The sequence below is a fragment of the Camelus dromedarius genome, chromosome 18 (genome assembly GCF_036321535.1).
Source record: "Camelus dromedarius isolate mCamDro1 chromosome 18, mCamDro1.pat, whole genome shotgun sequence".
NCBI classification, from domain to species: Eukaryota; Metazoa; Chordata; class Mammalia; order Artiodactyla; family Camelidae; genus Camelus; species Camelus dromedarius.
This window is the reverse complement of record NC_087453.1, coordinates 24684098-24708720: the sequence shown is the minus strand read 5'-3', so window position 1 is coordinate 24708720 and position 24623 is coordinate 24684098. Positions and strand designations below refer to the sequence as shown.

Sequence of the window (24623 nt, the reverse complement as noted above, 5' to 3'; positions counted from 1 at the left end):
CTGTTTGGGGCTTCCCACTATTATGAAGACAACTTCCTCCCAGAATTGCCCATCTGTACCTGATTTCCGATCTGCGGAGCCGAGCACTCCAGCTGGCTGTGTTATGCTATTTCCTGCTTCTCCAGCCTAAATAGGGAAGTTGAGGAGAAGCCCCCGTACTAGGAAATAGAAACCGAATCCTGCACCCAGGCACAGCTGTCTGCAGCTACCCTGCCTCTGACCTTTCTTCCCTAGGCCAGGCTTGGACTCTGGGATCTGATGTCAGGGACTTGAGGCCCTAGCCTGCCCTCCCAGACGTCCTGGGACACTTGGCTGTGCTCAGACTTCACTCACTCACTTGCTCTCACCCAGGCAGTAAATGGGCGCCTGCCCCAATCCTGACGCAGCGTCTGCTGATTCCGGGAGTGGGAACTGGGCTTCGGAGCACCCGAGACTTGGAGATATGAGCTTGAACCAGGGAATTCTGCTCTCCCAAGTGGTCATTGCCTAAGGGCTGCAGTGCTCCCTGCCCCTAGTACAGCCACCCCTTCCCCAGACCTGCGATCATCCCTCTGTCCCTCTGTGCCCCCCAGGACACCCAGCCCAACTCAAGCCCTAGGCGGGCACCTCCCCCTCAACACCAGGCTTTAAACAGGGACAAAGGTCTCCCTTCCTGGGCTTCTTTTTGCCTTCTCTTTTTTTCCAGGAAAGTTCTCTGGGCTGAGGCTGGTCTTTGGGGTGGAACAGGCAGAGCAGGTAAGCTGGACTCTGGTGGGACTGACCTCTTAGATATTGGGGCTGGGCTAAGGATAGGTGACATCTACATGAGGTGACTTGGGGCAGTGCTAGAAAGGGTCCTCTCAAAACTCTCTGCTCCATTCTGGGGTCAGTATTCTAAAATCCCACCATTCCTCATGTAGGTTCAGCTTTGTCCTTTCCATGGCCCCAAATGAGAACAGCAGGGGAGCTGGGACAACATGAGCCTTGGTGCTGTCCTGGCTGTAGAGGAGCTGACCCTGGGCCCCAGAGCCACACCTATCCCCCCAAACATGCCCAGCGGGCTGCCGTTCAGCCCAGCATCCAGGACATGGGGCCCACCCTGGGCCAGCATGAGCTTCTCCTGTGGCCAAGGACCAGGTGTGGAGGATGTGGGTACATTTTCCTGGGAGAGGAGCAGGACTAGGACTGCTCAAAGGACTGAGGATGAGCCACTGGGCCTCAGCCAAACAGCAGACCTGTCTGCGGAGCAGCCCAGCCTGGGGCCCAGGTCTCCTGAGGAATGGGCTCTGCCTGGCCTTCTCACAGTTCTGCCTTTGCCAGGCTCCCTGCAGGGACCTCCCTCTCCCCTTCACACTTGTCTAAGTACTGTGTTGTCATCCTGACAGGCAATTCAGGCCCCATCCAGGCCCTGGGTGTCTGTTCAGCCTCTCCCCACGTGTGGCCCCTGGTAGCCACCAGAATCAGTGGGGCCCCACCACTGAGGCAGATGGGCTGGGGACCGGGAGATGTCATGAGTTTCCTGTCCCCACTTCCAGCCTCCCCAGGCCCTCCCCCTCACTCTGCAGGGTCAGCATTTAGAGCCAGGGAGGACTGCAAGGTTGGCAACATGGGTTTTTATATGTGTATGTGGTCAAATATATATAACAAAAAATTGACCATTTCAACCCTTTTTAAGTGTACAATTCAGTGGCACCAAATACATTCACAATACCGTGTAACCATTTTACTGAACTTTTTCATCATCCAAAATGTAATGTTTCACCTGTTGAACATTAACTCCCCATTCCCTCCTCTCTCCAGCCCCTGGTAACCTCTATTGTACTTTCTGTCTCTATGAATTTGCCTGTTCTAGGTAGCTCGTGTAAGTGGACTTGTACGTCACTTGCCCTTTTGTGCCTGGCTTATTTCACTTAGCATTATGTTTTCAAGGTTCATCCATGTTGTTAACACTTGTCGGAACTTCATTCCTTCTTATGGCTGAGTAATATTCCATTGTATGGGTATACCACATGTTTGTTGCTTCTACTTTATAGCCACTGTGAATAATGCGGCTGTGAACATGTGTACAAGTATCTGCTTAAGTCTCTGATTTCAGTTCTTTGGTGGTATGTGCCTAGGAGTGGAGTTGCTGGATCTTGTGGTAACCTATGCTGGACTTTCTGAGGAAACACCAAATTATTTTCCACAGGGGCTGCACCATTTTACATCCCCACCAATAGTACACGAGGCTTCCAATTTCTCCACATTCTCATCAGCATTTGTTATTGTCTGGTTTTGTTGATTTATAGCCGTTCTGATAGATGTGAAGTGGTAGCTCATTGTGGTTTGGACTTGTATCTCCCTAATGATCAGGGATGCTGAATGTCTCTTCATGGGCTTGTTGGCCATTCATATATCATCTCTGGAGAAATGTCTATTCAAGTCCAAGCCCATTTTTAAAATTTGGGTTGTCGGGGGGTTTTGTTGTGGTTGAGTTATAGGAACTCTTTATATATTCTAGATATTAATCCCTTATCAAATACATGATATGCAAATATTTTCTCCCATTCCATGGGTTGACTTTTCACTCTCCTGATAGTGTCCTTTGATGCACAGAAGTTTTTCATTTTGATCAAGTCCATTTCATCTATTTTTTCTTTTTTTGCTTGTGCTTTTGAAATATTTGCCTGATATCAGGTCATGAAGATTTTTATCCTTGTTTTCTTCTAACAGTTTCATAGTTCTAATTATATGTGCTTCTGGTATCTCCCCACTTTGGATTCATATCTATGATGCCTCTTAGAGCCCCCATCCCCACCAGGGGCACCCCATGGCCTGCCTTCTTGTCCCTGGTATACAGTAGGCACTTAACTCATGTTTGTGGGGTATTTGTTGGGCAGGGTTCTTGTGCCACCTGTCATACTTAGACTTGCTCTGCCACCAACTTTAAACCCCCAAGGATCACACCCTTCTCTTGCCCATCACTGTAAGGGCTGGGGAACTCTGCGTTGCTGCAAGATACACGGCTTCAGTCCCAGGTCCTGAGAAATGGGTGCTCCCAAGCTACCAAGGGCAAGGCAAGCACAGATGGCTCTGGGGCAGACAGAGACCCCAAAGGGGAAGTTTCAGCAAGAAGCCACGTTCAAGCTCTACCTTGAAGACTGAATAAGATTTCAGGAGGCAAATATTGTTTGTGGGGAGGACAGAGCTGGTCATCTGGAGAGCTCACGGGTAGATCGGACTGGCCCCAGGGTGGGCAGAGAAAGAATGGGGGCAGAGCTGGGAGTAGGAAATGAGGACCTTTCAGGGATGTATTAGGAACCACATCTCATGAGCAACTGGGAGCCACAGAAGGTTTTTGAGCAGGGGAGTGACTCTTAAAGGCAGCACTTTGATAAGTGTTCAGTCAAGCCCTATTATGGTCTATAGCTGGTAAGGCTGGTGGTAGGGAGACAAGTCTCAATTAAGAAACTGTCATTTTTTGCTGGATTCCTTGGAGTAAGTCACTGGGCCTCTCTGGGCTCCAGTTCCTGTTGGCTTGGGTGACAGGGAGGGGACAGGAAAGTGGGGGAAAGGGAGAAACAGCTGTTCATCTTTGAGAGACTAGGAAAGCAGAACTTAGGGTGGGACCAAGGGACAGACATTCTGGGGCATGCCACCCAGTGAGGGCATTGCTGGGCACAGCCTGAACAGGGAACTTGGGCTCCTGGCTCCCTGTGGGCAGCTGCCCTGCCCTCTCACTGGGCTGACCAGCATCGTGTGTGTGGACCCAGGGCTGGACTCATAGCAGGCTCTGAGGCTGAGGTGCCCCAGGGTTCCCTAGGAGACCCCTGGCTGCTCAGCCAGTAGAGTGTGCCCTAGGCTCTTGGGCACCAGAACCAGTGTGAGGACCTATGGGCTTCCTGCTCCAGCTTCTCCTCCTGGCCTCATCTGTCCCAGCAGGTAAGATTCGCTGGCTTTTTCCTTCTCACAGGGCCTGGTCTCCGCAAGTCCAGCCCTCCCTGGCCCGAGGGGACTGGACTGTGTCTGGTCACAGGTTTAGCTGCTGAAGTTGAAGGAGACAGTGGCAGGGAGGGGTGCCCAGAGGGGCTGCATTGCTTGGGACAGGGCAGGGTTTGGGCCCATCTGGGACCCTTCTATGGTGCAGATCATGGGTCTCTGCTGGGACCCCAGGCCCGCATCACTCTCCTCCCTGTCCCACCCCTCCCTCAGGCCTGGCCTCGTGGGGCGTTACCAGTCCCCAGGCCGTGCAGGGTGTGAAGGGCTCCTGCCTGGTCATCCCCTGCGTCTTCAGCTTCCCTGACAGCGTGGAGGTGCCCCATGGCATCACAGCCATCTGGTACTATGACTACTCAGGCAAGCAGCAGGTAGTGAGCCACTCGGAGAACCCCCAGCTGGTGGAGGCCCACTTCCAAGGCCGTGCCCAGCTGCTGGGGCAGGCCGAGCACAAGATGTGCAGCCTGCAGCTGAGGGACCTGCAGCCTGAGGACTCGGGCACCTACAACTTCCGCTTCGAGATCAGCGAAGGCAACCGCTGGTCAGATGTCAAAGGCACGGTGGTCACCGTGACAGGTGAGGAGGAAGGTGGCCCAGCCACCACCTGGGAGGGACTCAGAGGCTGCTCCTGACCCACTGGCTCACAGCCCCAAACCTGGTCCTCAACCCAGCCCCAGCCCCAGCCCCAGTCTCAGCCGCAGTGCCAGCCCCAGCCCTGTGTCCCCTGGCATTCACCCCCAGTGACTCCCTCGCCTTCTCCTTCCCCTTGAATCCCCCTGCCCAGGGCTGGGGTTTCCAGGGAAGGAAGTCTCAGGTGTGGTGAAGAGGAGTCTCGAGCCTCTTGTCTTTGTCTTCAGAGAAGCCCAGTGTGCCCACCATCACCTCACCGACTGGGCTGCGCGAGGGCATGGAGGCGAGCTTCAACTGCTCCACTCCCTACACGTGCCTGCAGAAGCCGGTCAGCCTGCAGTGGCAAGGCCAGGACCCCACTCGCTCGGTCACCTCCAGCCTCCAGAAGCTTGAGCCCACAGGCGTCAGCCACCTGGAGACCCTCCACATGGCCCTGTCCTGGCAAGACCACGGCCGGACCCTGCGCTGCCAGCTCTCGGTGGCCAACCACAGGACTCAGGGCGAGATTCATCTCCAAGTGGAGTGTGAGTGCATAGGGACCACCCCCTTGTTACTGAGCACACATCTGTGGCTCCCAGTGGAAACCATCCTTTCTGTAGCCTGTAGAAACAGCCGGGCCACACTCGGACCTCCAGGGACTGCTAAGCCCTAATAGCCACACAGAAAGGTTTCCTTCTACCTCCTGTCCCCGAAGCCAGGCTGGGCAGAGACACAAAAAGCCAGGGAATTGGGGGTCAGGCAGTGGGGGTCCCAGATTTAGCCCAGCTCTGGAGGATGCTGGGGGAGGTGGGGCTTAACCCCTTTCCTGCCTCAGGTTCATGAGCAGGGTAACACTTGGACGTGGCAAAGAGATAATGGAAGAAACTTCCACTTGATTTTTCATCTCCCCATCATGGTAAAACAGGGCAGCCTATTGAAACAACCACTGTACACAGGCATGAGGCTGCTGGCTCCACAGCAGACTAGATGAGCCAGCTTTGGGCAAGTTACTTGCCTCTCAGAGCTTCTGTTTTCTCGTCTTTATAGTGGAGGTAACAATAAATACTTTCTCCAGAACTGATATGAAAATTAAAGGCGTTCTTGGCACGTATGAAGCTCTCAAAAATATTAGCTTCTATTATTTTCATATTTATATAGATTAAGCACTTGAAAATTAGCTTTTACTAGCATAGTTACATAGAAAGAGGCTTAGGAACAAGATTTAAAGAAATGCAGTTTCTTTGTATTGTTGGCACTTGCCCAACAAATGAGTTAACCGCTCTCAGAGCTAACTTGACTCTGCCTGTGTCTCCCTCCATTGTGTGGTTGGTCCCTTGCCGACAGCTGCCACAAGCCACTAAAGCAAGCAGCATGGTGCCCATGACTCCTAAGTAGAACAGAGGTCAGTGGACTGTGACGTGAGGCAGAAAGCTGCAGAAGGCAGTGTAGCCTGGATGCTAGGCCATGCACTGTGGTGTCAGACTCTCAGTGGGGCAGGAATGTGGGGTGCAGTGCCTGCTCTGGATAGGGCACCTAGTGGGACTTACGATTTCTCTGGGTGGGCTTCCTTAGAGCAGAGTGTTGGCAAAGGAGAGGAAAATGCTCCCTGCCTTCCCTGGGCGCCCTGCTGGACACCCCCCATCATGCCTTGCAGATGCCCCCAAGGGTGTGGAGATCCTCCTCAGCCCTTCAGGGAGGAACATCCTTCCAGGTGATCTGGTCACACTCACCTGCCAGGTGAACAGCAGTCACCCTCAGGTCAGTTCCGTGAAGTGGGTCAAGGATGGGACACACCTCAAAGACCAGAGTCGTGTCCTGCAGTTGCCCCGGGCAGCCTGGGATGACGCTGGCGTCTACACCTGCCTCGCTGGGAATGGCGTGGGCTCTTCGGTCTCACCACCGGTCAGCCTCCACATCTTCAGTGAGTCCTGGGTGAGCCTGGGTCTTGACCAGAGGGTAGGGAGGGGGCCAGGCCACTGGGACTGAGGGAAAGCAGGCCAAGGTGCCTCCTGGAATGTGCATGTGGAGTCCCAGCTCTGCCTCAAACAGGTGACAAGCCTCCCTGGCAGGGTGGGATGTCAGGAGGGTCCCAGTGAACAGGGTGAAGAGACACACAGCTAATCCAGGGGGCTCTTCCGCAGAAGAGGGGGTGATGTAAAATGTGCAGCCATTTTGGATGATTGCCTGCAACCCTGAGGGGGTGGGTCCAGAGGTCAGCGGGGTGTCCCCCAGTGCGCCTATGCTGTTCCCATAGTGGCTGAGGTCCAGGTGAGCCCAGCAGGCTCCATTCTGGAGAACCAGACCGTGACGCTGACCTGCAACACACCTAAAGAAGCGCCCAGCGAGCTGCGCTACAGCTGGTACAAGAACCACGCCCTGATGGAGGACGCCCACAGCCGCACCCTCCAGCTGCGCTCAGCCACCAGGGCCGACACGGGCTTCTACTTCTGCGAGGTGCAGAACGCCTGGGGCAGAGAGCGCTCTGGCCCCGTCAGCTTGGTGGTCAGCCGTAAGTGGCCAGGGTGAGGGAGGCACTGGGCTTGGGAGCCGGGCCAAAGAGTAGAGCCCCTGCAGGAGGTGGGGGTCCTGGGCCTGGGTACACTTGAGCTCACATCCGGGTAAGACTTTGACCTCCCTGGGCCTCAGTTTCCTCCTATTTTAAAAAACTTTTTATCTTGAAATAAGTTCAAACTTGCCATAAGTTGCAAGAAGAATGTAGAATTATTTAATTTAAAAAATATGATATTATAAAATAAATGCATAAGTAAAATTTTTAAAAGAATTTAAAAAATAAAATAGCAATAGTAAAAAAAAAGTATAGAATTATATACCTTTGACCTAGATTCCCTACTTGTTAACGTTTTAGTACATTTGCTTTCCCTAAGTGTACACTGTATGTGTGTGTGCACACATAGACATGTTTGTGTGTATGTATGCACGTGTATTTGTGTATGCCTGCATGCATTTTCCCTACATATAAACACACATACATACACACTCTGTTCACATGCATATATACATACGCACTTTATATGTATACACACACACATATGCTACCTATCTGTTTATCATCTGTCTATCTATATTCCTAAAGTTGTAGGCAGAATGAGCCTTTACCCTTTAATTTCTCAGCATGTATTTCCTAAGGTCATTCCCGGGCATAATCACGGTACAAGGACTGTAGTCAGGAAACATTGATACAAAGCTATTATCTAATGTACAATCCATGTTTAAATTTTACCAGTTGGCCCAATAATGTCCTTTATGGCACTTATTTTATGGCAATTTATGGCATTTATTTTTATGGCAATTATTTTTTCTGGTCTAGGATTCAATCCAGGACCCAGCATTGCATTCAGTTGTCAAGTCTCCTTATTCTCCTTTAGTCTGGGACAGCTCCTCAGTCTTCCCTTGTCGTCCTGACACTGAACTGGCTGAGCATAAGCCAGTTGTTCGCTGATATCCTTAGCTCGCGTTGGTCTGAATGGAGCAGACTGAGCCCGTGCACGTGGGCAGGGACGCCGCGGACGCCATGCTGTGTCCGTCTCCCTGTGTCACATCAGGAGGCACGTGGGGTCAGTTTGTCCCGTTGCTGGGAGTGTTCACTGTAATCACTTGATGCAGCGCTGTCCGCAGCCAGGTCTCTGCTAATTTTCTCATCTTTAAAGTGGAGTCCCTGGAGCCTCGCTCTCAGGGTTGTCACAGGGATGGACTGGGATAACACAGTGATTTGCCCAGGCTAAGGACACAAGTGTATTCAGCGGACACTCTGAGTTGCTGGGGGTCACCCAACCCTTCCCAGGGCATTATGGGACAAAGTATGTGCAGGGGAACCCAGGAGTGCCCCTGCTGACGATGACAGGCCTGCCCTTCTCTCCACACAGACCCACCCCTTGCCCCGGACCTAACTGCCTTCCTGGAGACACAGGCAGGTCTGGTGGGCATCCTCCAATGCTCCGTGGTCAGCGAGCCCCTGGCTACTCTGGTGTTGTCACACGGGGGCCTCGTCCTGGCCTCCACCTCCGGGGAGGGTGACCACAGCCCACGCTTCAGTGTCTCCTCTGCCCCCAACTCCCTGCGCGTGGAGATTCAAGACCTAGGGCCAACTGACAGTGGGGAGTACACCTGCTCAGCCACCAACTCCCTTGGGACTGAGTCCTCCACCCTGGACTTCCATGCCAATGGTAAGATGGCCACCGTGGGGCTAGCAGAGGGAGCCCAAGGAGGAGGCCTGCTCTGACCCCTTCCTCCCAGGTGTCCAGGGGGCTCAGCTGAGGGCCTGAAATAGCTGGCCAGAGAAAAAAAATCACATCAAAACCCTGAACTATCAGTCACCCTAGCCTCAGAGGGTCCTAGAAGTCAAGGCAAAAAGGGAAACATGGCAGATTGCATTATTCCTTTTGTACCCATTCTGACTCTGAACTTGGAGGGTTCTTCAATGTGCGTTCATCTGTTTTGTATTTATTGAATGTTTAGGGCAGGAGTCAGATGCAGAGAGCCAAACAGAGAAGTAGGGTCTTCCAATTCTTGGTGCATGTGACGCCCTTCCCTCCTTCTGAGGCCATGACAGGCGTAACTATCAAACCAGGTTCATAAGCCTGGGGAACTGGCTCAGAATCCTTCTCAACCATGCTGCAGCCAGCTACTACCAGTAGGTCTGAACTGGCATTCAAGGCCAAACCCTCCTGATCATCAAAAGATTCACAGAGTTGATGCCACGAAGCCCAGGCCTCCCTACAATTGTGTGGGGATAGGAGACCCCTGGAGGGTTTCCTGTAGTGGGTGGCTTGGAGCCACAGGCTTGCAGGGGAGCTGAGCCGCCCTCTCTCCCTCTCCTGACAGCAGCCCGCCTCCTCGTCAGCCCGGCAGCAGAGGTGGTGGAAGGGCGGGAGGTGACACTGAACTGTAGGAGCAGCCTGAGCCCGACGCCGGACACTCGCTTCTCCTGGTACCGGAACGGAGCCCTGCTTCTTGAGGGGCCCAGCAGCAGCCTCCTGCTCCCTGTGGCCTCCAGCACCGACGCTGGCTCATACCACTGTCGGGTCCAGGAAGGCCACAGCGCCAGCGGGCTCTCCGCACCTGTGGTCCTCACCATCCTCTGTGAGCAGCCTTCCCACGGGCCCCTGCCTGCCGTGGGGAGGATCAGCCCGTTGGGGCCCACCAATCATTCCCACTTCCTCCAGGCCCTCCTGACCCGGCCCTGCCCCGGGGTCTAGATGAGGAAGGCAGCCACAAGCCTGGGTACCATGGCCCTGGCCCCTTGGGCCTGAAATTTGGAGAATAAGCCTGGGGCTTTGTCTATGTCTGCATCCCATTTCCCAACCCCAGTCCCATTAGGGCTCTGCTTCTAGTCTCAGACCCACCGTGGACACCACATCCAAGCTTTGTCCTCCTGAGCTGGGTCCTGGGACAGCGAACTCCTATACATGTGCACACGCCCACAGGTTGTGCCCTCACAGGTGCAGACAAAAAGGCAGAGCCTCACTGCACAGGGGCTTCATACTGTCAGGGGTGGACGCCCCCTTGAGGGAGGGGCTGATCAATGTGCAGGACATAGCTTCCAGAAAGCCTCCCCTGACATGTGCAGGAATGATGTCCGGGGACTCTCAGGAAGAGCAGGGTCCTCTCTGGGGTTTTCTAGTGTTCAGGGTGAGATCACATGGGGGCCTTTGCTGATGGCCGTCTTTCACCTTCCATCTTCAGAAGCTCCTAGGAAGAGGGCATTTTAGGCATTATCTGTTGTCATGGGAGCTGGCTTGGAGATCAGAGATAAGAGCAGGGAGGGAGGATCTTGGGGGAAGGGATGGGGTGCAGAGTGGGGGCAGAGGGCAAGACTCCCAGGGAACATGTGGAGGTTACGCGAGGTGGCTGCTAGCCCACACAGCGCCTCTGTCCAAGCTAGAAAATGGCACTCCTTCCTTTAGGAAGACTGTCCAGTCCAGCATGAGAGCATAGCATAGCACCAGGAGCATGGGCTGGAGTCCTCCCATCCTGGCCTGGTTGTCCTTGTGCAGTGCACAGCCTGAACAGCGGTTTGTGGCAGCTCTGGGTGCCATGCCTTTGTTCGGTGTTTTCTGGGAGTCTAGCCACCCTTGAGTGGATCTGCAGGACCCTGGCAGAGACCATGGGATGAGTGCCCATGCTCCTTTCCCTACAGACGCCCCACGCCAGCCCAGGTTCACCGCCCGGCTGGACCCCGATACTGCAGCAGCCAGGGCCAGGCGGCAAGGCCTCCTCTTGTGCCGTGTGGACAGTGACCCTCCAGCCCAGCTGCGGCTGCTCCACAGGGACCGTGTTGTGGCCTCTTCCTTGCCATCGGAGGGCAGCTGCAGCAGCTGCAGGGGCTGTTCCCAACGCATGAAGGTCACCAGAGCCCCCAACCTGCTGCGTGTAGAGATCCAAGACCCGGTGCTGGAGGATGAGGGTGTGTACCTGTGCGAGGCCAGCAGCGCCCTGGGCAATGCCTCTGCCTCAGCGACCTTCGATGCCCAGGGTGAGTCGGGCAGGGAATGGAGGCTCAGGGTCAGGGGCTGGTACTCAGGACCTTATTCCTCTGCAGCCCCCAGCTGGGAGGAGGGTCTATTGGGTGAAACCACCTCCGATCAGCAGTGGGAGTTTGATTTCCACCCATGAGGGTCTCTTTCCCATCCCCTCCGGGCAGGGAGGCTGGACCGCTGGCCCCTGGGGTCCAGGGGGAAGCTGTCAAGGTGAAGCCTGTCTCAGTTGGTCTGTGTTGCCTGCTCTCCAGCCACTGTCCTGGTGATCACACCATCGCACACACTGCAGGAAGGCACCGGAGCCAACTTGACTTGCAATGTGAGCCGGGAAGCTGATGGCCCTGCCAACTTCTCCTGGTTCCGGGACGGGGTGCTGTGGGCCCAGGGCCCCCTGGAGACCGTGACACTGCTGCCTGTGGCCAGAACAGATGCTGCCGTCTATGCCTGCTGCATCCTCATGGAAGCCGGTGCCCAGCTCTCCACCCCTGTGGTCCTGAGTGTGCTCTGTGGGTGACAGACAAGGGCAGATTTGGGTCCTCAGAAGGTGGAGGGGGCAGTCTGGGGAAAACGGGGCTGAGGCTGGCTTGGGTAGGCAAGACTGTGGCTTGGGCACAGGTAGGTGTGGAGGGGGATGGGGTCGGAGAGTAGCAGCTGATAGGCAGTGAGCGGGGCTAGGGGTAGCCTGAGTCCCCCACTGTCCTTGCAGATCCCCCAGATCCTCCAAAGCTGTCAGCCCTCCTGGACGTGGGCCAGGGCCACATGGCTGTGTTCGTCTGTACTGTGGAAAGTCGCCCTCTTGCCCAGCTGGCCCTGTTCCATGGGGAGCACCTCCTGGCCACCAGTCTGGGGGCCCAACTCCCATCCCGTGGCCGCCTTCAGACCAAAACCACAGCCAACTCCCTGCAGCTAGAGGTCCGAGACTTGAGCCTTGGGGACTCTGGCAGCTACCGCTGTGAGGCCACCAATGTCCTCGGATCATCCAACACTTCCCTCTTCTTCAAGGTTCGAGGTGAGTGTCAGTTCTCTGACACTGTGGTGGCCCCAGGTGCCCTGGGGGCCACTCTGCTAATCTCTATATAGATGTGTAACATATGTATACAAGTGCAAGTATATACACACATACATATGGGTGCACATATACACACGTGCATGAGAATATATTAATATTCTTTATTGATCTATATCTATATTCATCTATAAAAATCCTCCCTAAGTGAATAAGCCAGGAAAAAGGAAGGCTAATACCAATAATGCTGCAAAGGCCAAAGAAAAACACGTTTTTTTCTCCCACAGTAAAACATCAACTTTTTGGATATTTCCCTTGGGCCTTGGCTCTGCGTATCCTTTCTCTTTATCATACCCTTTTCACAGGCAGAGAAACTGAGGGCCAGAGCTTTAGGAGCTTGCTAGGGTCACATGACCAGCAGGGGACCCAGCTAGCGCTGGATTAATTTGGTGTCGGTCGCTGGCATAGTCTTTGCTCTCAGTCACCACGGTCTCCTCCAGCTTCAGACCCAGAGGGCACTAGGGACTGCGCTTTGCCCAGTCTCCGGTTCCTGGGCTCTCATGACATGGAGCTTGGGTGCAGAGTTGGGCTGGAGAGAGCTGGCGAGAACTCAAGATCACACAGCTGCTAACTTCCCCGTCCAAGCCCTTGGTCACCCACTCTGAGGCCAGCCCATGATTAGGACAATGGCCCTTGGCATGACCTAAATCCCTACCGTTTCAGTGCTTTATGGGGTCAAACCGACATTTGTCAAGAGCTAACACACGCAGGTGCTGTGCCGGGCACTGGGGTTACAAGTCACACCGGCAGGGTGAGGCTCTCACCCTCTGGCGGGTGAGATACGATTGACAAAGCAAAACCATAGCTCAAGGTGGTGGGTGGTAAATGCCAGGACAGAACCAGGGCAGGAGAGGAAGAGGAATGGAGGTGAAGTGAAGCCCTCAGCAGTGGTCTGGTGGGGGAGCTGTGGCTCCAGGACTTGAGGTTGGGTTCCTGTCTTTATGTGGACACATGCAGTCCCAGACTGTGGGAGGGTATGTGGAGGGCCTTCACCTGCTCTTGGTCTCTCTCTGCAGGAGCCTGGGTCCTGGTGTCACCATCACCCGAGCTCCGGGAGGGCCAGGCTGTGGTCCTGAGCTGCCAGGTACCCACTGGGGTCCTGGAGGGGACCTCATACCGCTGGTATCGGGATGGCCAGCCCCTCCAGGAGCCCTCCTCGGCCACACTCCGTTTTGCAGCCATAACTCTGAGCCAAGCTGGGGCCTACCATTGCCAAGCCCAGGCTCCAGGCTCAGCCACAACGAGCCTGGCTGCCCCTGTCAGCCTCCACGTGTCCTGTAAGCACTTTCATCCCATCTGTGTTTCTTAGGGGAGGAGGGAGCCAAGGTCCTGGCTGGGGAAGCGGGGATGCTGAGCCCTGGTCCTGGGCTCTGCCTCCGAGAGAGAGAGTCCTAGATGAGGGACCACCCGGCAGAGCCCCGACCACTCCCCGCCTTGTGTAGATGCCCCTCGCCAGGTCACAGTCACCACCCTGATGGACACAGGCCCCGGGCGATTGGGCCTCCTCCAGTGCCGTGTAAACAGCGACCCTCCAGCCCAGCTACGACTGCTCCACGGGGACCGCCTCGTGGCCTCTACCCTACAAGGTGTGGGGGAGCTTGCAGGCAGCTCTCCTCGGCTACAGGTGACTGTGACCCCCAACATGCTGCGCCTGGAGATCCACCAGGCAATGCTGGAGGATGAGGGCGTCTACACCTGCGAGGCCACCAACGCCCTGGGACAGGTCTCGGCCTCAGCCAACTTCGATGCCCAGGGTCAGTGTTGGGGTGTGAGTGTGTACGTGGGTGGCTCTTTTAAGGAGAGCTTGGAGAAGGTTCTGGAAGCCTGGGGCACAAGCAGGAGGGCTGAACTTAGGACAGCTTCCATTCCTACCCTTCTTAAGGGTAGCAGTCTCCAGACTTGGGTTTCATTGAAGAGCCCTTTTTAAAAAACACATGGATGCCCGGTGGATAAAACTAATCAGAAAGGGGCACTCAAGGAGAAACCACACTGGGCAGGCAAGGCCTGTATTCTCCCAGGTGCCCTCCCCCAGGGTCAGGGAGGGCTCAGGGCACTCCTGGGCTCTGCAGAGCTCTGTTTGCAACCACCTGACAGATGACAAGCCATTTCCTAAGCTCCGGCTCTGAGCCCCACTTAAAGGTGGGTCACCTTTTCCTCCCGGAGGCTGAGGAGCTTCCCACCTTCATGGAGTCAGGTGGTTTGCTTTACCCAGCCTCATGGCCCTCCCTGGTGTCCCTTCTTTCCCCAGCTGTGAGTGTGCAGGTGTGGCCAGAGGCCAAGGTGCAGGAGGGGCAGCTGGTGAACCTGACCTGCCTTGTATGGACAACTCACCCGGCCCAGCTCACCTACGTGTGGTACCAAGATGGGCAGCAGCTCCCAGATGCTGCCCACTCCATCCTCCTGCCCAATGTCACAGTCAGGGATGCTGCCTCTTACCGCTGTGGCGTGTTGACTCCTGGCCAGGCACCCCGCCTCTCCACACCTATCACCCTGGACGTCCTCTGTGAGTGTGGTTGGATACAGGGTGGAGTGGGAAGGGATGATAACAGCTCACAGGGGTCAGGGCATGGCCAGAGCCCTGAGGCATCAACCCCAGGAGCTCAGTACCCAGCTGGCTAGTGGAGCACTGGACAAAGAGCACTGGAGTTGGGAGTGAGGGGGCAGAGGAGCAGTGCCCCAGATGGGGCAAGTGGAGGCCCTGCGGTGGGGAGCCAAGGCCCTCCTGGTTTGAATGTCACCTGCAAACTGGCCTCCTCACTGCCATGGCCTCTGAACTCCTTCTATGCCTCCCGTGCCCCCATAGATGCACCCCGCAGCCTGCGCCTGACCTACCTCCTGGAGAGCCGTGGTGGGCAGCTCGCCCTGGTGCTGTGCACCGTGGACAGTCGCCCACCCGCCCAGCTGGCCCTCAGCCATGCTGGCCGCCTCCTGGCCTCCTCGACTGCAGCCTCTGTCCCCAACACCCTGCGCCTGGAGCTGTGGGAGCCCCGGCCCAAGGACGAGGGTCTCTACAGCTGCTCGGCCCGCAGTCCTCTGGGTCAGGCCGACACGTCCCTGGAGCTCTGGCTGGAGGGTGAGGCAGGGCCTCTGCCAAGCCCGCCACTGGTCGGGTCGGCTGTGGTCTGGCTAGGCCCAGCTGACCCTGGTCTTCTTGGAACAGGCGTGCAGGTGACCCTGGCTCCGTCGGCCACTGTGACCGAGGGGGCCCCTGTCACAGTGACCTGTGAAGACTCCGCTGCCCGCCCACCCACGCTCTATGCCTGGTACCACAACAGCCGTTGGCTGCAGGAGGGGCCTGCTGCCTCCCTCTCATTCCCGGCGGTTACACGGGCTCACGCAGGCGCCTACACCTGCCAGGTCCAGGATGCCCAGGGCACACGCAGCTCCCGGCCTGCAGCCCTGCATATCCTCTGTGAGCAAGGGTCCTGAGCTGGGGGTGTCCAGCCTGGGTGGAGGGTGCTTCCAGGCCCCAGGGTGGATGGGCACAAGGACTGCAGCAAACCTGGGAACGGACCCTTGGGGAAGGAAGGACATAAATGATGAGGGAAGAGACCCTAAGGCCCTGTGAACCCTGCCTGGAGGAAAGTGGCCGCAGGGTGGCTGGAAAGCTGTCACTCCCAGGAAGTGATATTTTCCCAGAGGCTTCAGCCTCGCCAATGCCAGGCAGGTGGGCAACAGACAGCACAGGGTTTCCAAGCAAGGCCCCCAACCCTGCCCTGCCCTGCCCACAGATGCCCCTCAGGATGCTGTCCTGTCCTCCTTCTGGGACTCAAGGGCTGGCCCTATGGCTGTGGTACAGTGCACTGTGGACAGCGAGCCACCTGCCGAGCTGGCCCTGTCCCGTGATGGCAAGGTGCTGGCCACCAGCCACGGGGTCCCCGGCTCGGCAGTGGGAACGGGCCGTGTCCAGGTGGCCCGCAACGCCCTGCGGCTGCAGGTGCAAGATGTGCCCTCAGGTGACAAGGATACCTATGTCTGCACAGCCCGCAACTCGTTGGGCTCAGTCAGCACCATGGGGCAGCTGCAGGCAGAAGGTGAGCAGCCCAGGGGCAGGAGAAGGGGCGCGGAGGCTATGGGGTCCGAGTCCGCGTGAGGGGTGGGGATCCCACAAGAGGGACCTGGCTGGCATGATCGGATGGGAGAGGAACAGCTCCCACTGGCGGGGGTTGCCCAGCCAGAGGCAGAGAAACCTCCTGGCCTTTGGAGAGCTCCCGATAAGGTGGCAGAGGTACAGCAATGCCCAAGGGGAGCCTGGGTGCAGGGAGACATAACCCTGCCCTCACAGAGCCCAGTCTAGGGTGGAAGCACACAGCTGCCCTGGGGAAGCCTGAAATGGGAAGAGAGTCACAGCCCTACCCTCAGGCAGCCCAGTGTGAGGAAGGAGGTGCAGCCCCACCCTTGGGGAGTCCAATCTGAGGGCAAGACACAGCCTCAACCACTGGAAAGCCTGAATTGATGAGACGGGGAGGCACAGCCTTGCCTGGGAGGTCTCCAGTGCAAGGATGGGAGACAGCTGTGTTCTCAGAGAGCTCTGTCTAATGGGGGAGACACAGACCCATATTTGGCGATCCAGATCCCATCATGCACAGAGGCCTCTCAAATGCCCAGATCCACCCAGAGGCTCCAGCTCCTACAGGCCTACAGATCCCTGACCACCTCTGGTCCTCGGCCTGCAGGTGTGCGTGTGGTGGCCGAGCCAGGGCTGGCCGTGCCTGAGGGTGCAGCGCTGAACCTGAGTTGTCACCTCCCTCATGGCCTTGGGCCCACGGGCAACTCCACCTTCTCTTGGTTCTGGAATGGCCGGCAGCTACACACAGAGCCTGTGCCCACCCTTGCCTTCACCCACGTGGCCCGCGCCCAAGCTGGAATGTACCACTGCCAGGCTGAGCTCCATGCTGGGGCCACCACCTCTGCTCCAGTCATGCTCCAGGTGCTCTGTGAGTGTGACACCCTCCCCCTGCCTCGGTCTCCCCACACCTCACATGCCCACCTTAGGCCTTCCTCTTCTTCAGTCTGCAAAGAGCAAGGGCTTCACAGGTATGGAGCCCTGTGTTGGAGGATTCCCACTGACCTGTGTGTGATCTTGTGTATCCCTGTCTTGGCTTCCTTATCTATAAAACATCAGTCCCTTCACCTTGTGAGGTGTACAGGAGATAAAGCAGGTAGGGTGCCTGGCACACAGTAGGCCCCCATCAACCTTGGTCCCCGACTTTATTTTTCACCAGGTGCCCTGTGCCTTATCAGTCAGCTATTGCTGTGTAACAAGCCATCCCAAAACTTAGTGCTTAAAATGACAGTCATTTTATTTGTTCTCAATTCTGTGGGTCAGAAATTTGGGGATTTCTGCAAGTCTCACCTCATGTGGCTGCAATTGTCCAGTGGCCGAACTGAGGCTGGATGGTCTAGGTTCACCCTCATGGCTGGCTGTCGGCTGGGCCACACGTGTCCAGTAGGCTGCCTTAGGCTTCCCACATGGTTGTGTTCCAAGAGAGCAGAAGCTGTGAGGGCCCTTGAGGTCTAGACCCAAAGTCACACAATGTCATTTATGACTTCTAGTGGTCAAAATGAGTCACATATTTAAGGAATGAGGAAACAGGCTCTCCCTCTTAATGGGAGGAGCAGTGGTCACCTTGTATGGGGTACAGGGAGGGGAGGAATTTGTGGTTGTTTCTACAATCACCACACTCCCTGTCTTCCCGCAGACCCTCCTAAGACGCCTACCATGATGGTTTTTGTGGAGCTCGAGGGGGGCATCCAGGGCATTCTGGACTGCCGAGTGGACAGCGAGCCCCTAGCCAGCCTGACCCTCCACCTTGGCAGTCAGCTGGTGGCGTCCAGCCAGCCCCAGGTTGCTCCTGCCAAGCCACACATCCGCGTCTCAGCCACTCCCAACGCCTTGAGGGTGGAAATGGAGGAGCTGCGGCCCAGCGACCAGGGGGAGTATGTGTGCTCTGCCTCCAATGCCCTGGGCTCTGCCTCTGCTGCCACCTACTTTGGAAACAGAGGTGAGGGAGGCTCTGTCTTCCAGGTCACTCTGCACAGAGGTGCAGCTCTCAAGTCCAAAGGCTTCCTTCTGAGGGCTTCCCTCAATCCCGTCTGCTGCAATCAGTTTGTTTAGTCTAATGATTGCCTGAAGCTCCTTTGCAAAAGGAAGCTTCTGAGATAAACTGACACTTAGAATAGGTTTCATTTTGTGGGGAGTCACCTTGGGAAGGAACATTGGAGGCCTGGAGCCATAACTTTCCATTGAGCCCCACCCCTGTGTTCCAGCCCTGCACCGCCTGCATCTGTTCCAGAAGTTTCTCTGGGTCCTGGGACTGCTGGTGGGCCTCCTCTTCCTACTGTTAAGCCTGGGGGCCTGCTACACCTGGAGGTGGGTCTGGAGCTGGAAGGTGTACAGGGCTACCTCGTCCTCCCTCCCTCCCCGCAACATTCCCCCATGTCTTTCCCACCCAATTCACAGGCTCCATACTTCCTAGCCTGTCCCCCTCCCACCCCCTGCTCCAAATTTGGGAAGCCCTTCTAGAATCATCTCTAAACTATCTTACTGTAATTTTCTTCTCTTCTTATCTCTACCCTGCCATTGCCGAAGGGCTGGGGAGGAAGAAAGATAAAGTACCCCATTCTCCACGAAGCTCCCCACTGCTGTGTGCAGTGAGCAGTCTAGGGGGGAGGGGAGAGGCTCTCTGAGTCCACTCTTGCCCTTACAGAAGGAGGCGTTGTTCCAAGCTGAGCATGGGTGAAAATTCGGTGGAGATGGCTGCTCAGAAGGAAACCATGAAGGTATCTGTTGGCCATGTAGGTGCTCACAGACATAAGGCCTGGCTTGCCCTGGCTGGCACTGAGAGATTACTCTCATTTCTAGGATGGTGCCTGGGGCTTGGGGGAGACTGGGAAGAAAGTATAGAGACCCAGCGCCCCCTGAGTAGATAGGGGAGCCACATTCTGACTGGGGCAGACATGTGTTTGCTGAGTGACTGCCTGAGGGACTGGAGCAGACATTCTGAATGTAGCAGCATCATCTCTACTTCCAAAACACATCTCGCAATACAGGACCCCACCTGTGTTTTGGGGTTTTCCTTCCCCACTTCTGAGTCTGCCCTTTACCTGGGGCAGGGGGTGTAAGTCTGTTTCCTCATCCCCATGATGTGTCCCCTTCTGCAGATAATCCATTTGGTGGGCCTTGGTTCCCAGCCACATTTCCTGCCATGTATGTGCTCATCAATCCCCTTGGGACCCTGGCCCAAGGCTGGGGACCTGGGGGACTGACCTCCAGAGTTAGAGTTCAGGGGATGACTGTGCCCAGAGTCCTCCTGTGACCAGGGTTTTCTCCGAGGGAAGGTCATTGATCCTGATGCTGTCACATTTGGGACCGCATCCTGTGCTCTGCCCCTGAGCTGACCTGTGGCATTGCCTGCCTTCAGGAGGAGAAGGTTACCAGAATCTGTGATGACTCGGACCCCACGCTGGGTCCTGCCTGCATCTGTGAAAACAGCTCTGCCGCATCTGACTGTCTATAACCTGGCTCCAAACGCCAAGAAAAATGGATGGTGAAAGGTGGAGGTGAACCCCAATCTACCCAGGGGGACTCTGAAGATAAATGACTGGATTCTGTTTTCCATTTCTCTCTTTCCTCTGGATCTCATCTCTGCATTCATCTTCCAATGCACAGCCTCTTCACATCATTCTCCTCCAAGACCGCTGTGGACTTTTTAGATGGGTTAGAATAGAAGAAGAGTTTTCTACATCCTCACAGGCTGCTCAGAGCACTCTGTATTAACTAGAATATAAACTAGGTAGGCTGCTCTAAAAAGAGACCAAATACAGTAATTTCAATAGGAGAGAATTTGATTTTTATCTCCCAAACTAGTTCGAGTATGGTATGGTGGTTTACGGTGTTGGAGCTCTGGATCCTCTTATCTTGTTTTTCTCTGTACCTCAAATGTTGCTTTTGATTGCAAGACAACACATCACAAGGATGACTACGTTGTATTCACAATCCCTCCAGCACAAAGAGGGAAGAGCAGAAGTTAAAGACATACCCATTCCCTTTGTGGATACGACCCAGAAGTTGCCAGTGTTATTTCCATTCACTTCCTGTTGGCTAGAATTTAGTCATATGGCCATGCCAAGCTGCAAGGGGTTCTGGGAAATGTAGTTTTTATTCTATTTCCAAAGGACTCCCAACTATGGACTCATCTCTGAGACTTTGGACATTGATAAGAATGCTGCCAGCAGGCCACATTTTGTCTCAGTGCCCATCTGCTGAAGGTCAGGGGCATATCCGTGGCCATTCTGACCATGGGCTTCCTGGAAGAGGTAGTTCCTCTCACACAGTAAGACTGAAGGAGATCAAGATGGTTTCATGGTCCCTAGGGAGAGGGAATGCCAGGTGATCAGGTTGCCTGAATGGGTATCTTGTGCCAGATCTGGACCCTAAAAGAAGAGATGCTCCATTCCCACCCTCCCAACCCCCAGAGAGTGTGGGGAGCAGACAGCATCAGCACCCGTTTCTGCTCCAAGTGCATTCCTTTCCATGATCAAGTGAGCTCACGTCTTCTTCCTGGAGAATTGCGTACCAGGGGCTGTTAAGACAAACCAGGGTCACTAAGAAACAGTATTGTGCTCCTGGGAAGTCACTGCCTGAGGGGAATCAGTTCTCAGGTGGGCTAGTGACTCCTCTGGTAGCCTGGCGGCTGATGGAGGGAGGAGCAAAGAGACTACTGCTCTGGGATTTGGGTTGAGATGCATGGAGAGAAGTGGGGAGTTGGCACAGGAGCAAACGGGTTGGGAAAAAGTTGGAGGAGCTTCGTGTAGCCGTGGTTGGACCCTTCCAGGTCCCCAGTTACATTCCTATTAGTGCCTGATTGCCAGACTCTTCCTGGGAGCCCACCCAGCATGTCCTCCCAATAAACATCCATCCTATGGCATAACTGGAGTGAGTCTTTCTTGCAACCCAAACTGCTGGACTGGAACACAGAGAATTCGAATGTGAGTGGGGTTTATTCTGGGAGACTGCCAGCTGGAGGTGGCAATGGGTGCAAATTACATGACATTTAGCATAAACTACCTTACGCTCAAGCAATCTGTGCCCCTCCCTGTGGCTCTGGGTGCTGATCACCCCTGCTGCCCACATGACCCAGCACTGTGCTTGGCATGTGGTAGGTGAGCACTTAGTAAGCACTGGTTTTTCTACATTGCTGTCAAGTGGGAAGGTGGAAAGTGTGGGCTAACACCACAGATGGAACAGGGAGAGAGCAAGCCAAATGCAGCTGGATGTTCTGGGGAAGAGAGGATGAGGGGAGGACCATGGGTGGCCAAGAAGGGGTGGCTACTGTGGGATATGGGAACATTTGACTTGGAGTCTCCATCTGCTTCTGTTCACCTACCTCCAAGGGGGTGTAGGTCCACCTGGGACTGGAGGGTTCTCAGAGGGGTTAGTTGTATCCACCACTAGTGGTCTGAGGCTCCTCAAAATTTTTAAATAAACTTTTAATTCAAGGGTAGCACACATAGAGAAAAGTACATACATTGTAAGTGTACAGCTCAGTGACTTTTCACAAAGTGAATACACCCATGTAACCAGCACCCAGATCAAGACACAGACTGTTACCCACCCCTCGAGTCTCCTTTGTGCCCCTCCTAGTTGCAAGCCCCCAAAGGTTATTACTATCTTGACTTCTAACATCATGGGTTGGTTTGTTTTTGAACTTTATGCAGGAACCACACAGAATCTATGATGATTTTGGAAAACTGTGTGACATTATCTATTAAAGCTAAGATACCCTTTTCCTGTGACCCTGAAATTCTACCCCTGGGTATCTGCTCAAAAGGATTAAGGGTTTATATCCGCTGTTAGACTTGTACGAGAATGTTTATAGTCACCTTGTCCCGGGTCACTCTTTAGAATGAGTCCTGTTTACAGATGGTGGGTGTTGCCCATTCCATGAGCACTTCAAAGATTTCTCACTGGCTTTCTTCCCAGGATACTTCCCAGCGTCCCTCTGGAGAGTGACATCAACACATCACTTGATAAATCATCTTTCCCACAGTGTCATCAGGCTTGAACACCAAGCTGATGGGTGGCACTTCAAGAATCCATCTTCTTCAATTTCGGTCCAACCACCCCAGCCTTCCCCTGCACCCTCCAAATGTAAATAAACAGTTGCTCTAAGATTTCAGCAGGAAATTCCTCTGACATGTTTGGACATGGCTTATCTGGGTTTGGGAGGTGTCCACCTTGCAAGGATGACTCCAGTCCCTCCATGGCCTTTAGGCTATGTGTCCCTCTCATTTTATTAGCATCAGCTGTGTGCCAGGTCCTGAGCCATGCAGTGAACATAGTGCCAGACCCTACAGAACTCAGGGTCTGGAGGAGAGAGACAGGGAAATGGGCAACCTGCATTGCTATAGAAGTTTGGTGCAGCGAGAAGGATAGTGCAGGGGACAGTAACCAGCGTCGAGTCAGGGAGGACTACCGGACAAGAAGACACCAAGGCCACAGCCTGCAGTGTGAATAGGAGTTGGCCAGTGCACTGAAGCCCCCTCCTCTCTGCGTCCAAAGTCTGGTGCCCTGGAGGTCGCTCTGTTTCCCTGGCCCCCAGCTTATTCAGGCCAGGCTGCACCTTTGGTGTCATCCTGCCCCTGTGACCTCCCAGGCTTTCTTAGCTGCCCTCTCTTCCTCCTCATCAGATCTGTTTCCTTTACCATGGGTAGATGAACATCTTCCTAATTTCCCCTTTCTCAGGATCCACATTCTGTTTTGGAATCTCCAGTTGTGCTGCTGGTTCAAGACGGAAGCCTGGGTCTCTCTGTCCATCCCCATTCTTCTCCAAATCCTCCTTGAATGAGAGAAGAGAGAGTAAAACGGACTGCGGGTGTGACAGGATGCCTCACTCTCTGCCCCCGGCTCATCAGCTAGCAGGAGTCTCAGGGGATTCTGTCCTGGAGGCGTGCTCTCTGCTGCTGTCAGTCCCCATGATGACATCTCTTCTGTTCAGGGGGATTTGGTGAAGAGTACGGGTGGGCAGAGAGACCCAGACCCTTTTACCTGAACCACAGAGAGAGGAGTTGATGTCTCTCCAGCCTGTCTACGCTGGGGCCCCAGCAGGACTGAAGCCCTCTATGTCTGTAGTAGGTCTGGTTCCCAGAGATGAGGCTTCATGTTCAAGCGACATATTAAGGGTGTGCTCCCAGGGGAGACCAACAAAGGGATGGTGGAAGCAGGGCAGGCAAAGGGAGGAAGCTAAGGACACATGCATATGAATTTTTTAAACATTTTTTTATTGAGTTATAGTCATTTGACAATGCTGTGTCAAATTCCACTGTAGAGCACAATTTTTCAGTTATACATGAACATACATATATTCATTGTCACACTCTTTTTCAGTCTGAGCTACCACAAGATCTTGTATATATTTCCCTGTGCTATACAGTATAATCTTGTTTATCTATTCTGCATATGTCTGTCAGTATCTACAAATTTTGAACTCCCAGTCTATCCCTTCCTACCCCCCCCACCCCCTTGGGAAACACAAGTTTGTATTCTATGTCTAAGAGTTTGTTTCTGTTTTGTATTTATGTTCATTTTTTTTTTTTTTTAGATTCCACATATAAGCGATCTCATATGGTATTTTTCTTTCTCTTTCTGGCTTACTTCACTTAGAATGACATTCTCCAGGAGCATCCATGTTGCTGCAAATGGCGTTATGTTGTTGGTTTTTATGGCTGAATAGTATTCCATTGTACAAATATACCACATCTTCTTTATCCAGTCATCTGTTGGTGGACATTTAGGCTGTTTCCATGTCTTGGCTATTGTAAATAGTGCTGCTGTGAACATTGGGGTGCAGGTGTCTTTTTGAAGTAGGGTTCCTTCTGGATATATGCTCAGGAGTGGGATTCCTGGGTCATATGGTAAGTCTGTTCCTAGTCTTTTGAGGAATCTCCATACTGTTTTCCACAGTAGCTGCACCAACTGCATTCCCACCAGCAGTGCAGGAGGGTTCCCTTTTCTCCACAGCGTCTCCAGCATTTGTCATTTGTGAACTTTTGAATGATGGCCATTGTGACTGGTGTGAGGTGATACCTCACTGTAGTTTTGATTTGCATTTCTCTGATTAGTGATATTGAGCATTTTTTTCATGTGCCTATTGATCATTTGTATTTCTTCCTTGGAGAGTTGCTTGTTTAGGACTTCTGGCCATTTTTGGATTGGGTTGTTTGGTTTTTTTTTCTTATTAAGTTATATGAGCTGCTTATATATTCTGGAGATCAAGCCTTTGTCGGTTTCATCGTTTGCAAAAATTTTCTCCCATTCTGTAGGTTGTTGTTTTCTTTTACTTATGGTTTCCTTTGCTGTGCAGAAGCTTGTAAGTTTCATTAGGTCCCATTTGTTTATTCTTGCTTTTATTTCAATTGCTTGGGTAGACTGCCCTAGGAGAACATTTTTGAGATGTATGTCAGATGTTTTGCCTATATTTTCTTCTAGGAGGTTT

The 24623-nt window shown here is 54.1% G+C and overlaps 1 protein-coding gene across 4 annotated transcripts; it reads left to right on the top strand.

Moving 5' to 3' along the window:
* Nucleotides 1–2888: 2888 nt before the first annotated feature.
* On the top strand, nt 2889–21059 carry SIGLEC1 (sialic acid binding Ig like lectin 1). 4 transcript variants are annotated; one of them, XM_010988253.3, is made up of 21 exons: nt 2890–3900; nt 4171–4530; nt 4812–5108; nt 6218–6484; nt 6818–7072; nt 8448–8747; nt 9406–9663; nt 10721–11056; nt 11312–11566; nt 11767–12069; nt 13143–13403; nt 13569–13880; nt 14375–14629; nt 14930–15199; nt 15287–15538; nt 15858–16160; nt 16803–17063; nt 17829–18131; nt 18397–18499; nt 18837–18909; nt 19468–19580. In XM_010988253.3, the coding sequence occupies exons 1-21, from the start codon at nt 3852–3854 to the stop codon at nt 19525–19527; spliced, it is 5133 nt and encodes a 1710-aa protein (XP_010986555.3). In that variant the 5' UTR covers nt 2890–3851; the 3' UTR covers nt 19528–19580. The 4 variants fall into 4 exon arrangements, 2 of the variants coding, with proteins under 2 accessions (XP_010986555.3, XP_010986554.3); XM_010988252.3 differs by having other exon boundaries at nt 2891–3900; nt 19551–21059; XR_004130991.2 differs by lacking the exon at nt 18397–18499 and having other exon boundaries at nt 2889–3900; nt 19551–21059.
* The last annotated feature ends 3564 nt before the right edge of the window (nt 21060–24623 follow it).